The 15,226-nt window shown below is 47.1% G+C and overlaps 1 protein-coding gene across 12 annotated transcripts in view; it reads left to right on the forward strand.

Moving 5' to 3' along the window:
• Positions 1–14,862, forward strand: part of PHACTR1 (phosphatase and actin regulator 1) — a 600,452-nt gene extending 585,590 nt beyond the window's left edge. For all 12 annotated transcript variants that reach the window (XM_074398444.1, XM_074398447.1, XM_074398445.1 and 9 more), the window contains 4 exons: positions 1,890–1,951; positions 7,794–7,934; positions 11,088–11,164; positions 11,977–14,862. In XM_074398444.1, the coding sequence (XP_074254545.1) occupies positions 1,890–1,951; positions 7,794–7,934; positions 11,088–11,164; positions 11,977–11,992 (296 nt within the window). In that variant the 3' untranslated portion in view covers positions 11,993–14,862. The remainder of the gene's footprint in view (positions 1–1,889; positions 1,952–7,793; positions 7,935–11,087; positions 11,165–11,976) is intronic.
• The last annotated feature ends 364 nt before the right edge of the window (positions 14,863–15,226 follow it).

The following is a 15,226-nucleotide window of genomic DNA, read 5'->3' on the forward strand; positions in this document are numbered from 1 at the left end:
CCAGTTTATCTCTGCTAGATTAATACTGAGCTATTAATGGCTGACTAGTTTAATGGGCTTTTATTCAAGAGAAATTTGCATTTAAAAGAAAAACAACTCCAGGAGGGAGATAAGATCTCTAAATCCAAAGGAAAGTTTCGCTCATGGTGACGGTTTCAGGCAGTGTAGGGTAGGCTGGAGCAGGGACCTCTGATGACCTCAGCCCACAGCAAGATGTGGCTGTTTCTTGTGCTGCTTTTCTGCAGAGCCTGCTGCCCACAGGTAGTCGGGGGCCCAAATCATGTCCATAGGGGTGGCCCTCGGGGGTCTGAGTTCTGCTCTGAACTCACACCACTTGTGCCAGTGGGAGGTATAGTCACCTTTAGCATGAAGGTGACTCAGTTATCAGACGGTCCCCACCCCTTTCTAGGCACAGCGGTGTCCTTCTTTAAAGACCTGTCCCACACTGAGACAGTCAGCAACCATACCTGAATTTCATGTGTGCACCAATACAACAAACTAATGAAGTTACCGAAATATAATTCAACAACTGTGATTTTTCAGAATGAGCAAACAAGTGTCCCAGGCAGTTGTGATGCACGCTCTGCCAAAATCAACATGTTTCCTTTTACTAACGCCATTTGAAATGTAATGGCTGAGGATCACAGGCCTTCGATACAAGCTGACTTCCACAGTTTTGTTCAAGTCCAACAATGCTATGCTGCTATCTGTGCTTCTATAGATATCAAGGAATTCTTCCAAGGTCCGGAAGGGAAATGATCTACCCCAAGTCATCCAGTTAGCTTAAAAGGAGAAATAAGCCCAGATTCTCTGCCCCTCAACTATCTGCTCCCTTCCCCACACTCTGTAATCCACAGCTCTTTAAAAATCTGATGAGTAAATCACCCATATATTAAGCCAAAAGCTTATAGGCTCTGCAGTCTACTCTTCTGAGCCACTCCTAAAAAGTCTAAATGCGGGCAATTGTATCCCACACTCTGGCCTCACCCGTGCTCTGTGGACTTCTCAGAAGATTCAAAGAATCGATGGGATCAGGGCTTGTAAAAGGTGAGCATTTTGAAAATCCCCCGGCCTTGTCTTGTTCCTGCAGCAGGCTGAGGCTGGTCTTCTGCTCTCCCTACCCCCACAGGGCACCAGACACAAGGACCACATCACAATGAGCCCTCTTCAGTGTCTGGGAGCTCAATAGAGAATGAGTGAGCCCTAGTCTTATCCAAAGAAAGGAGCCTCATATCTCCCCAAATGCCCATGTGTCCCTGTGTCAACATTCTCACCCACCTCCTTGGGCTGTGCAGTGGCTCGCACCTGTAATCCCAGCACTTTGAGAGGCCAAGGCAGGATGATCGCTTGATGCCAGGAGTTCAAAACCAGCCTGAACAACATAATGAGACCCCCCCAACCTCTCAACAAAAAATTTTAAAAATTAGCCAGGTGTGGTGGTGTGCATGTATACTTCTAGCTACTTGGGAGGCTGAGGTAGGGGAATCACTTGAGCCCAGGAGTTTGATGCTACAGTGAGCTACGATTGCACCACTGCACTTTAGCTTGGGAGAGAGAATGAGTGTCTAAAAAATAAAATAAAAACCTACCTTCCTCCCTTGTAGCCCCATTTCTCAACCCAGTATCTCTGCCTGGAGACCTGAGACTCCATGTGATGTAAAGAAAGCAAAATGACAAAGTCAACCTGCTCAGGAGCAATTTGAAACAACCCAGGTAGTTTGGAAAACAGTCCCCATAAAGAGAAGGGCAGCTTGGGGAGGGGACAGGAGCGCCCTCTTCCCTTTGTCAAACTGAGATGCTTAGCCTAGAGCCTGCCAAGGTCCAAAGGATGCCCCTGTACACACAGCACTGTTAACTGAAATAAAAAACATCTTAAATATTTCTTTCAGCTCGGAATGAACAAGAGGAACAGGAGGAGAAGAGAGAGATCAAGAGAAGGCTAACCCGAAAGGTGAGCTAGTTCTCCATGCCAAGAGCTGGCACAGGAGAGGGTGGTCTGCCCACCATGCCTCTGCCCTCTGCTGGCCTCCGTGGCCTCGTTGCTGCCTGGTTTCTCTCCTCCTGGGTTAGAGGGCACCACTCTCTTGTCTCTAAGACCTCTCCACTCAGTTTCATGACCCTCAGTCCTTTTGCTTGGTGACATTCAATGTTGTTTGATTTTGTGACACCCACCTACTCCCAAACAACTTGATGGCTATTGTGTTATATTTTTGATTACGCTAAATATTTTGTTTTAAAAAATTCACTATAATGCCATTAAGCAATGGGAAATTCATAATCAGAATCAGTAGTTCAAAAGCCAGGTGCAATGGTTCATGCCTATAAACCCAACACTTTGGGAAGCCAAGGTGGGTGGATAGCTTAAAGCCAGGAGTTCAAGACCAGCCTGGGCAACATGGTAAAATGCTGTCTCTGCTAAAATAAATGTACAAAAACTAGCTGGGCATGGTGATGTGCACCTGTAGTCCCAGGTACATGTGAGTCTGAGGTGAGAGAATTGCTTGAGTCGAGCAGTGAGCTGAGATCGCACCACTGCACTCTAGCCTGGGCGACAGAGCAAGACTCTGTCTCCCCTGCCCCCTAAAAAAATTACTAGTTCAAATATTACACAACTATTTGCTAAGACCCCGGGAAAGTATGAACTTTTTTTTTCCCCCAACCCTGATACTATTCTTTCCCTAGGAATTAAGAACTATGCGACTTTATTAGGCTAAATTGTGAAAGTACTGACAAATTCAAAGACGTTTGAGAAGGACATAGATAAAAGTCATAAAACTGGAATTTTAATATATTCTTAACCCCAAAAATAGATGGTTTGGCAGTGTGCTGGAGCCCCTCATGCATTCATTCCACGCCAAGTGTCCTCTTTCATAATAAACTCATCGTTAAGGCTATTCCTGGATGATGTTGAAAAGTTTAATTAATTGATTACATGCAAGATATAATACTATCTTCTGTCTGACCAAAAAAAAAGTCAAAGTGTTTTTAATCAGCCTCCTACAGTGACCATCTTGAGAGAAAGATACTCATATCTTAGCGACAGTTAACAGGCCCATTAACATTAATTTTAAAAGGGTTTATTAGTGGATTTTTCTCTCCAGAAATATCACACAAAGAAAGAGATTCAGAGATCCTGAAATATCATACCAATTATTAAGGTGATGGTTTATATTTCTCAACACTTTCTCTCCCTGAGAGCATCCCAAATACCTGGTGACAAGCCAAATGCCAACCCAATTAGCAAGAGCAGGATAAACAAGTGCCTGAATGGCCAGAGGACTGGCTGGCATCAGCCTGGTGGAGACTAGAGCAAAAGCTAAGTGACCTCACCAACCAGTTGCTGTCCCACCTGTTAAGGCTGGACCCTTTACATCCTTAAGCCCACCCACTCTTTGGACTCGGGGTACAGTTTATACTGAGATTAAGTAGTGAGAAGAGCAGGGGAGATGCATTAGCTTTTTTTGGTGTCCTTGAAATGACAGGGATTTGAAAAAGACACTGTGATAAACCTTCATTTCTGATACAGAAAGATCTAGACACTTGGGGGAAAAATTGTTTAAATCAGATTTCCATCAAATTATTCAGGATTGGTTGCTGGACCTCCAAAATTCCTCAGATTTTAAGGTTGCTTACTAAAAGATGGTCACAGAGAAATAAGACATTTATTTAATTCCTGTCTCTTAACAAGGTTGATATGATTTTATGGAGAACCTGACTAATTGCATGATGCGGCAACAGGCAAAGAAAGAGTCTTCCTTTCCGTACCCATCTCCCTAGGGTGGGTAACACTAGGGATGGGGACCCCAAATAGTTGGTAATTTTTGCAGGTCTCCACAATCATGTGATTGCCTCTTTCGCCTCACCTCTCCTTTCTTCTCTGTGGGAAATGGCCTTGGAATTTTATCATTTGCCCTTCTCTGGGACTGGCTGGGGGAATTAGAAATACTGAGCTTGAGAGAAGGGGATAACTGCTTCTGAGAGAGAGGCTGGAAGGACAGAGCAGCAGCTTCCGCATCTGCTTTTTCGGGCAGAGATGTGACGCCTGCCAGCAGGTAGGGAACCTACATCATCACTTCCTGGCCCTGTGCAGGTTCTTGTCCTCTTGGACCCTTATTACACCGAGACCAGATGCCAGTGATGGTGGCTCCTTTTCAGTGACTTGCCCTCAGCCCAAGGATTTCTTCGATAAAGTTCTATTTCACTGTAATACACTAGTAAGAAAAATTAAAAATCAAACTTGGTAACTGAGGCTGATAGCAACAGACCAGTCATTTTCTTCAACCAAATTGGGACTAATATAAAAATTAGGTGCTTTGCCTTTTAAAAAAACATGCCTGTGGCCAGGCACAGTGGCTCATGCCTATAATCCCAGGACTTTGGGAGGCCAAGGCAAGTGGATCACGAGGTCAGGAGCTCGAGACCAGCCTAGCCAACAAGCTTAAACGCCGCCTCTATAAAAAAATTAGCTAGGTGTGGTGGCGGATGCCTGTAATCCCAGCTACTCGGGAAGCTGAGGCAGGAGAATCACTTGATCCTGGGAGGCGGAGGTTGCAGTGAGCCAAGTTTGCACCGCTGCACTCCAGCCTAGACAACAGAGTGAGGCTCTGTCTCAAAAACAAAAGAAAAACAAAGAAAAAACAACATGCCTGCCTGCCTTCCCCTTCAAAAAAAAAAAAAAAAAAAAGATGCTAGCTAGTGGATGAATGGATGGATACATGCCTGGGAAGGAGGAGGAAGGAAAAAAATACATTTGGTTTTAAGTTGTATTCAAAGTAGAATTTGGGCCAGGCACAGTGGCTCTCTCCTGTAATCCCACCACTTTGGTAGGCTGAGGCAGGCAGATCATAAGGGTCAGGAGTTCGAAACCAGCCTCTCCAATATGGTGAAAACCCATCTCTACTAAAAAACACAAAAATTAGGTAGGCATGGTGGTACACGCTTGTAGTTCCAGCTACTCGGGAGGCTGAGACAGGAGAATCACTTGAACACCAGAGGTGGAGATTGCATTGAGCTGCGATCATGTCACTGCACTCCAGAGTGGGTGACAGAGTAAAGAAAATAGAATTTGGGTCTTAATGAAGTTACTTCCCCCACCCCCACCCCTTTTTTTTAAATTGGTTGCACATATTATTGCTGCAATACACAATACAAATGCTACCACTCACTGCCCCCTACTCCTCCTACCAGCCCATTATTCCCAGAAAACCTGACTTTGGCTGCAAAGACTATTTTTGCAGCATTCAAGGAAGGGGCTCAGGTGCCAGATGCCCCAAGGGCTACAGCCAGCCCCAGGCCAAAGTTGCATCTTCTGAGCCCTTTGTGGTCAGCGGCATGAGCCCACGCACACAGAGGGGCATCCTGGTGGCCGTTAGTTGGTGCTGGGGTCTGGGCACCAACTGTAACTGTCAGGGGCAGCAGCCAGCTGATCCTCACTCATTCCTTCTGAGCACTTGGGCACAGTGCGGTCTTCAATTGGAAAGGCGGTATCTAAGGCCCCACAATGTTCAGACACAATAAACAATCACTGACCTGCAGTGTTTATGCTTACTTTGCAGTTCATCTAGACTCTGTCATAGATAGTAAAATCCAGGTCACAATTTCCAGGAAGAGAAATTTGGAAGTCAGGGCTTAACAACTTTTCTTACATCATAGGGCACTTAGAAAATAACACCTTGGGCTGGGCACGGTGGCTTACGCCTGTAATCCCAGCACTTTGGGAGGCCAGGAATGGTGGATCAATTGAGATCAGGAGTTCAAGACCAGCCTGGCAATATGGCAAAACACCTCTACTAAAAATACAAAATTTAGCTGGGCATGGTGGTGCACACCTGTAATGCCAGCTACTCAGGAGGCTGAGGCAGGAGAATTACTTGAACCCAAGAGGTGGAAGTTGCAGTAAGCCAAGATCATTGCACCACTGAACTCCAGCCTGGGCAACAGAGTGAGATTCCATCTAAAAAAAAAGAAAAATGGAAAAAAGAAAAGAATACTTTGTCCAGCCTCTTGGGGTAAACTCAGCAAGTCCTGTGGAGCACAGACAGGATGCTGAGTAGGAGTCTGTTTATCCAAAGTAAATATGGCAAACGTTGCATGTTTTTACGTATTTTAATTATAGCACAAAATCTCCCTGCACTCACATTGCAGAGAACACATTTTGGAGTCAGGATGACCGCTATTTTTTGTTTACGATGACCACAGCCATAGCAGCCTGGGAAGCCTATGGGTTCCCGCAACAGGCCCGCACTGGTGCCAGAATGTTGTCCGGCCCAACAAAGCCACGGGAGGGCTACATGCAGTTAGGCAAGGGGTAGCCAGAGCCTGCTGAAACCCTGATCCCCAGAGCTTCCTGCCCTTGGCCAAGAGGGAGCTGCAGGCCTGCCCAGGCCCTGTCCAGGGTGTGATAGTATCTGCCACTCTGCTATCCTCCAGCCATCTTCTAATTGTGGTCTGCCAGCATGGGAGCAAGCTGGAACATTCTCACATCAGCCAAGGGTGTCTGGCAGCTGTCTGATGCGGAGTCGGAACCCCCAGCGTGGTTTGGACTCCCTTGTGTTTGTTTTGTGGGCCTGAGTTGCAAGATTCTATCAGATTGTATCTTCTAGTAATAGAATTACACATAGTCTAGGGCTCGGAGGGAAAATGGCTTTTAAATAACATTGGTGGAACATCAATTGGCAGCATCCTAAAGAGAGCAACTGTGTTGCTCCAGGAGGCATAAACCTGGTGACAGGAAGATATAATAGAAATGTCAGCCTTATGTTACTGAAGTATTGGAAGGGTATTCATGGATAATATCGGGAGATGGTAAAATACATTATCCATCTTGCTTTTACTTGTTTCATTCCACATTCCTGCAGCCCTTCATCATGAGCCATCTGAAGGGCTGCTCCATAAATGTGCCTTTTTCTGTACTTACTCAGCTCCACCTTTGTTGACTGACCTTCCCCTTGAACTTCTTGCAGAGGGCTGTCAGTAACGTTTGAGCTGACCTCTTCAGCCATCAGATTCCCATCCCTGCATACCCCCGAGTTTGCATACCATTTGCACGTATACTTTTTTGTATCTAAAACACAAGTGCAAACCCATCTTGCAGAAAGGACTCAATGTGACACACAGATGTGGACTCACATCCAAAATAAGACAGAATCGTTGTAGAATGTCCCTGTCACCTGGTGGGAGTAGGACAGATAAGAAAAAATCCACAACAGGTGCCCACAGCCAAACAGAAAGACAAACTTATGGTAAAGACCGGGACTCAGCAATGTTATGAAGACAGAGACTGCTTATTATTATCGATTTTTATAGGTGTATAAACAGTATTGTGAATATGTTTTAAAGTCCTAATCTTCACATATTCTGTACTGAAATATACACAGATAAAATGATATGATGCCTGTGACTTGTTTCAAAGAAATCCACGTGTGGATGTAGTTGAGAGTTGACAATTGAAGTTGGGGATAATACACCAAATTCATTATATTAACCTCCTTCCTTCTGTTGAAAATTTACATAACAAAAGGTTTTTGGTTTTTTTTAAGTTTCTTAAAAAATTAGAGCTTGGCCTAGAGGGTATGTAAGGGATAACAAAGCTCTCTCTTAGGACCTAGAAAGGTCCCAGTTCCAAGTCAGGAGACTTGGGTCCCCCCCACCCACCACCCGCCCCCGCCCCTCACTCACTGTGTGTCCCATCCATTGCCTTGCCTTATTTTCCACACCTGCAAGTTCACAGACAAGACCAAGTGCCATGGTCGACCCCTCTGGCTGACTGGGTCCATCTCTCTCCCTCCCTGCAGCTCAGTCAAAGGCCCACGGTGGAAGAGCTTCGGGAAAGGAAGATCCTCATCCGCTTCAGTGACTATGTGGAGGTGGCTGACGCTCAGGACTATGACCGCAGGGCAGATAAGCCGTGGACCCGCCTCACCGCTGCCGACAAAGTAAGCCGAGGGGCAAGCTGGAGAGTGGGTGGCAGGGCCATCTGCTGGGTGTCTCGCTGGGCTCACCACTGGGGACCCTACAGGGAGACCTGGAGCCAGGCCTCAGCCGCTGTCCCGTAACAGAGTGCTGGGACCCCAATACCTTTCCCCAGAGGCCACAGATAATCTGTGGAGAGGCCACTGAGTTGGAGAAGACACAAGCCACATAATACTGTGCCCACTTTACAGGAGGAGCAGCAGCAGCCTAGGAGGCTGTGCCCAAGAGAGAATAGCACTGGATAGGCATAGACAGGTGAAGGCACGAGGCTTCAGGCTCATCACAGACCTTCCATATAGGGGACAGTGCTGCTAGCACCCAACAGGGGATTCACCAAACCAAAAGACAAAGCAGCCGCATAACCTCAGGAGAGCAATAGTGCACAAATCAAAAAGATATGACAGGCTGGGCACAGTGGCACACACCTGTAATCCCAGCAGTTTGGGAGGCCGAGGCAGGCTGATCATGAGGTCAGGAGTTCGAGAATAGCCTGACCAACATAGTGAAACCCCATCTCTACTAAAAAAAAAAAATAGCTAAGCATGGTGGCAGGCACCTGTAATCTGAGCTACTCAGGAGGCTGAGGCAGGAGAATTGCTTGAACCCAGGAGATGGAGGTTGCAGTGAGCCAAGATCATGCTACTGCACTCCAGCCTGGGCAACAGTATGAGTCTATCTCAAAAAAAAAAAAAAAAAAGATGTCACAAAACATATCTCACTGCCCTAAACTGCCAATTTAGAAAACAAGAATAATCTGAGGTTGAGTTTTTTGTTTAAGAAAAGCAGTGATGAGGCCGGGCGCGGTGGCTCAAGCCTGTAATCCCAGCACTTTGGGAGGCCGAGGCGGGTGGATCACGAGGTCAAGAGATCGAGACCATCCTGGTCAACATGGTGAAACCCCGTCTCTACTGAAAATACAAAAAGTTAGCTGGGCATGGTGGTGTGTGCCTGTAATCCCAGCTACTCAGGAGGCTGAGACAGGAGAATTGCCTGAACCCAGCAGGCGGAGGTTGCAGTGAGCCGAGATCGTGCCATTGCACTCCAGCCTGGGTACCAAGAGTGAAACTCCGTCTCAAAAAAAAAAAGAAAGAAAAGAAAAGCAGTGATGCCAATCAGAAATCATTTTCTCTGTCTGCTAGATGAGGTGTCAGAATGCAGCTCTGTTTGGTAATCCTCTTGATTCTACTCTGGTCGCCATGAGGAACTGGAGGGTTAAGGGCCTTTTTAAAAATGTAGCCTGGGCCAGGCGCAGTGGCTCACACCTATAATCTCAGCACTTTGGGAGGCCGAGGTGGGTGGATCACTTGAGGTCAGGACTTACGAGATCAGCCTGACCAACATAGTGAAACCCCGTCTCTATTAAAAATACAAAATAAGCCAGGCGTGGTGGTGCAGGCCTGTAATCCCAGTTACTTGGGAGGCTGAGGCAGCAGAATTGCTTGAACCTGGGCGGTCGAGCTTGCAGTGATCCGAGATCACACCATTGCACTCCAGCCTGGGTGACAAGAGCGAGACTCTGTCTCAAAAAAAAAAAAAAAAAAAAAAAAAAGTAGTCTGGAATAATGATTCTGCCCATTGCGTAGGTGACGATAGAAACTATGGAGTGTGTTGGGGCCTTCTGCTCAACAGTCCGGCCTTCACTCTGTCCATTTCAGGGACCAGAGTTTTCTTGTACCATACAGCAGCAAGTCATCTACAGCCCAGGCTGGCTGCATTTTCATCAACCCTTGGTCCAGGAATTGTGAGAAACATGTACGCAGGCACATTGCTGCACTCTGATGGGACTGGGTGGGAATGAAGTGGCCAGAAGCAGATAGCCTTCTCCCAGACACGATCTCAGGTGGGTCAACCCATAGACGTGATGTGTGGAAGACCATGCCCTCCTCTGTAAACACAGCATTCACATCTTCCCTGCAAGGGAATTTGTGGGAGCAGCCCAAGAACTGGCACCGCCATGTCCCAGACAGACAAACCCAGCTCCCCGGGAGTGTCTTCTAAATATGAACAGAGGAAGGGGCTTTCACTGTTGTCCTGTTTGTCCTCTCCAGACCACACTCTCACTACGGTATGCTTGCCAGGATAAGGGTATCAGCAAGTGTGCAAGGAAGCCACAGGCGTCTCTACTTGCAGCCTCGTAGAATTCTGAGTAGCTCTCGGGTGGAAAACATATCCAGTTTCTCAATGGCTGCTGGGGACAGAAGACAGAAAGCATGGGGTGCTCTCCCTGCCCCCATCGCCCCAGCACCCAAAGCAGCTACCCAGGCACTTAAACCTAAGCGAGCCTTCTTTTCCTGGGGAAGGCCATTCTGATCCTACATGAAGGCTTTTCTATCCTCAAACTCCTGAGGCCTTGATATTCCCATCAAACCAAGTATCAGCCATAGACAGAGCTATGCAAGAAGACACGTGTTTGCAATTTCCATCCCCGAGGAAGGAGTGAGGTTGTCTGCTGCCTTCTCTATCAGCCTCTCCTCCTCCCCTGCTCCCTCGTGACCTCTCTTTGCTGACTGATTCCAACTGCCACCCTGGACAGTATTGTAAGGATGGGGTGATTCAGGATCATCTCCGAACATGCAAGGTTATTGAAAACATATCTCCCGTGGTGAAATACATCACTGAAGAGTCAGAGAAGTTGTAAAAGAGCAAAAGCAAAGGGTTAGTAGGGAGCTGGCCATCACCTGTACCCCCAGTTTTTGGTTGGAGAATTTGATCCACGCCTTCTGAAAGTCTCCACCCTGAGGCATCACTCTGCCCGTGCTGAGCTTTGTTTATTTAGAGTAGATGAGAAGTTGACATTTACTGTGTTCTTGGGCCCCCAGGAGTGTGGGGTAGGTGTATACCACCACTGATCCCTCAATGCCACAGCTCTGTGAAAAGAAGAAGAAAAATACACTTGGGCAATAGTCTGTCATCATTTCCAATTTAGATTTAGGGAAGGAGGTGAATCTTTGTTCTAAAGGACATCTCAGGTGATTTTTCTTCCTCCCATTAAGGAATTCATCTTAAACTTGTTTGTCTTTGTGCAAGAAGAAAATTATGCTGTTAGGAATGAAATGAAAGGGGAGTTCCTTTCTGTCTCTCCCCCATGCACACTGATGGGCCTCTCTTGATTCCAGGCTGCCATCCGAAAGGAGCTCAATGAATTCAAAAGCACTGAGATGGAAGTTCATGAATTGAGTAGACACTTAACAAGGTTAGTACTGAGGGTTTTCTTTTTCCTTTTTTTCCTCTCAAATTGTAATATTTATATCCAAATGAAGCTCTCCCACTTGCGGGTCATGAGTGGGTTGGTGGGTGCCGTGAGAGGGAAGATAATAGGAAGGCAGGCACGCGGTTCCACTTGGTTACTGAAACGAGGAAGAGGAACACAGATGGCCCAAGCTAAAAGCAGCTTTCTGGAAAGAGTTTCACTCATTTAAACTAAAGGTCTGATAAGCACCAGACTACTAATGACCCCAAGGTGGGTTTTCATGAAAACTTAGGTCAAGGAGGATAGATTGTTGCCAATTTGCAAACAGGCAGCAGAAACCTGAACAAAACACGACCCACATGGGACTTCTGAAGTGGACTGCTTCTATTATTCCCTGACAGTCCACAATGATGAAAATATTTGGGGAAGCTGAGGCACAGAGTAATTAAGAGGCTTGTATAAGGTCACATGGCTAGTTAGCAACAGAGCCATTGACTTAATTCTGACTTTCTTTTGAGGGGAATATTTAGAAAAACAAGGTGTAACGAGTATTTAGTCTAGACTCAGAGACACGGATTGGGTTCTGCACCTTGCTGCTGGATCCAGGCTGATGGCAGGGGCTGGAGGCCACCAGGGCTGCCCCAGATGAAGCTATTTCAAAACCACGTGCATGTTCAGTGGCACTCCTGTGGGATGATGGTGGGAAGCTCGCACCTCCCTCTCAGTCAGGAACCTCCCTGAGGATGGAGATTGGACTGTTGAATCCCACACCTTTGGCAGCCTCTTGGTCTTGATTTAATTATTTGTTTCCTTAGGTTTCACAGACCTTAACAGTCAAATTCCTCTTGAGTGCTATGCTGTCTTCAAAACATAAATTTATAAGAACCGTAAGTGCTGGTATTTATTCACTTCCCCATTACGATGTAAATCTTCTGAACTGCCTTTTTTTAAAAAGAAGAAGAAAAATCAAGGAAACACAATCAGGATTTTATGTGTGAAAATGCGAAAGTGATGGCTCGGGGGTCCGAGCTGCTGGTCTCACTTCTGACACCAAAATGCATCCCAACCCCCGGCAGTGCCAAGGGCATTGGCATGGCCCTGACTGAAGACTTTCCGGCAGGTGGAACAGTCCTTGTCCTCTCCAACCAGGCCCAGCAGGCACTGCCTTCATGAAGTCTCCAGCAAACCTCTTCCTCACAAGTGTCTGTCACCTGAGTCCAAAGAAAGCTGAAAGGGTGGGTTTGTTTTATGGTGGCGGGGGGTTGGGGGGTACTGTGCAAAGCTAATGATCTGGTTGGACTTCTACACTTGGCCAAATGTACTGGCTCCAGACATGACATCTGGCTTGGGGGCCCTTTGGAGGTGACACCAAGAGGGAGGGGGCACTTCTCAGTTGCCCCTGGCTTTTCCCTCCAGCCACCACCCACACAGTGAACAAAAGGGAAGGGCCCATTTCTGGGGAAGCCTGGCTGCCTCCTGGCAACGAAGGCTGGCACTGAGCATCTATCCTGCCCCCCTGCCTGAGCTGAGCTGCCTTTCAGGAAGCTCTGGTTTAGATGGGGAAAGTTGTCATCTGCTCAGTTCAAATAATCAACTCATCGGTATTCAGAGTCCAATGTCATGAGTGGTCCACGCGCACACACACACAGCCATTGCTAAGGTACTCCTGTGCCTGTTTATAAGTCTAAGTGGGAGGACCCTGTTGAACCCTGTGGGATCAGAAACTGCTTGGCTGACACTGATTTTCTTTGTGTGCCTCAGAGCCAGTGAGTATGTGGCTTGGGAGTTCATAGCTTCTGTGTATAGGACCAGTGCATGCAGGCCAGAAACCATTCCTGTAGGACTGGCTTTCCAGCCACCGAGGGACTGGCACTCCAGAACCACTCCATGGCCTTTTTTTTTTTTTTGAGGGGGTGGGCCCTGAAGAGTTTCTGTGAAGGAGCCCCAGAGTTGGGCATGTGCCAGAATCAGGCCAACACCAGCCACACCTGCCCACAGTGCCCTTTTCTGCTCCAGTTGGACCAGAGAGCTCCTCCCTCTCTTCATGATACTATCGAGCATGACTGCAGGTGTGTCTCTGACTGGGACATCCAGGGTTGGGTGTGCAATGAGGCCAGGACCCTCCTAGACCCCAACAAGCATCCTAACGAGGCCCACTGCAGCTTTCATTTTTCTTCCTAACAGAGCTCGCAGGCCCTGAGTCACAGAGCGCTCTCGCCTTCTGGGGTGACTCCATAGTTACCCCAGTCTTTCTAGGTGGTGGCACGCTCTCCACCCAACATGTCCAGGATTTAAAAAGATGCCACCTTGGCCTTTCTAAAAAGTTAACCAGTCTTCCCACCACAAACCCTGTGGGAGCAGGTTACTCTTAGGATGCACACCCGTCAATGAGGCCATTGCATTTTTTGCAGGCATGAACGGCTCCCATGTAGGCACTAACCCAGGAGCCGGACAGCTGCTGGAAGAGTTCCAGACAGCTCTTTGGGCAGTGCCTCCAGCTGCAGCTTTGCCTTGCCACCTGGAGCCAGTATGCCTCTGCCCGACCCAAGGAGGATGCCATCACTAGATCTCTTATTTTTCTTTTTTTTTTTTTTTTTTTACTGTTGAATCTGAATAGTTCCTGCCATGGGGAGAGGTATTGTTCAGGGAAAATGTGATCGGGATTTTATTGTGACTGTAAACACAGTCTTCCCGAAAGACTTACTGACGTTTGAATGTGCAAATGGTATGACGAAAGATGTAGGGCTCTTTCGTTGAATTTCTCTACGGCGGGCAGGTAGGCACGTGTTCCAGGTGGAGGTGCCTGCCCGCCACGCTTTGAGTCTGAACTTCCTCTAACTGCAGCTGGGCTCCCCGGCATGACTGTCCTCCCTGGCCAGGAGCGAGTCCTAAGGAAACTCATTCCACTGACTGGACTCCTCCCATGATAGGCCCGGCCCGTGGCTTCTCCACTGGCCTTGGTTCTTGGCCCTTCAGATTCCCTGGGGATACAAGGCCCAAGTGGCTCTCCCTGCGGCCAGCCAGCAAGCAGCCTAGGGTTTCTGCCCAAAGTGCCCTCATGTTGCGGTCCCCTTTGTGCATGGAAGAAATTGAACACAATTTCCACTGTTCTTCCTGCAGGGCCTGTTTTCCAGAAGTCACTTGCTCAGACTGAGGGGTGTACCTCCCCCGCCATTTCAAGCCCATTGTAAGTGGCTCTTACACAGGCTCAGCAACCTCTGGGGCCTGCAGGATGGGCCCTCTGCTATCTCTTTCCTTACTTAAAACCTTAAGGTCTTTCTAGGGACCTATTCAAATTTCTTTTTATTTTCTACAATGTCATGACAACTGCAGCAATTTGTGTTACTCTCCAAGAGGACAATTTCACATTAATTAAGGGAAAAATTTAAAAGGCGCGCTAGATGACTTCAAATGCATCTCTTTTTTGAAAAAGCTGCAGTTGGCAAGTCAAAGTTTATTTTGTGTGTATAAATTCCCAGTTGAGCATTTTTTTTCATGTGGATTAGACATTGCTCGACCCTGCCCCCAATCAATGACTGAAGAGACCACCATCAGCCTACTAGCTTTTTTTAAATGGCTAATATATTCATCTCCAAAGTCCCTCAAAGCCCTGTAGAACTTCTAAAACTTAAGCCTTTATGTCAGATTAGAGAAACCAAACAATGTGACGGTAAATGTGATGAAAAGCTGAGTTTATTTTTCTCCCGTTTCTGAACATGTATTTATTTTTATTTGCCAAATGAAAATCGTGGTGTGTTGCTTCGATGAATGGAATTGCAGGTTCTCCCTGTGCACAGCCGGTGGGCAAAGGTCACCTTAAATGACTTTTTCTCCCTATTTGTCTGTTAATCCCCAGACCAGTTGCATTTTCCAGTTGCTTCCTGGGTGTCTGTACATAGTTTGTCTTTGTATAGGAGTGAGTGTGGTGACCGTCAATCCCCTGATCTCCCAGGTTCTAATTTAACAGATGACGACTGTATGAGGAAAATGATGTAAATAGAGAATACAAATTAAACTGGATCTCTGTGGCCTAGGTTTTGTACATACAGAAACTGCATGGTATTT

The sequence above is a fragment of the Saimiri boliviensis genome, chromosome 4 (assembly GCF_048565385.1).
Source record: "Saimiri boliviensis isolate mSaiBol1 chromosome 4, mSaiBol1.pri, whole genome shotgun sequence".
Lineage (NCBI taxonomy): Eukaryota > Metazoa > Chordata > Mammalia > Primates > Cebidae > Saimiri > Saimiri boliviensis.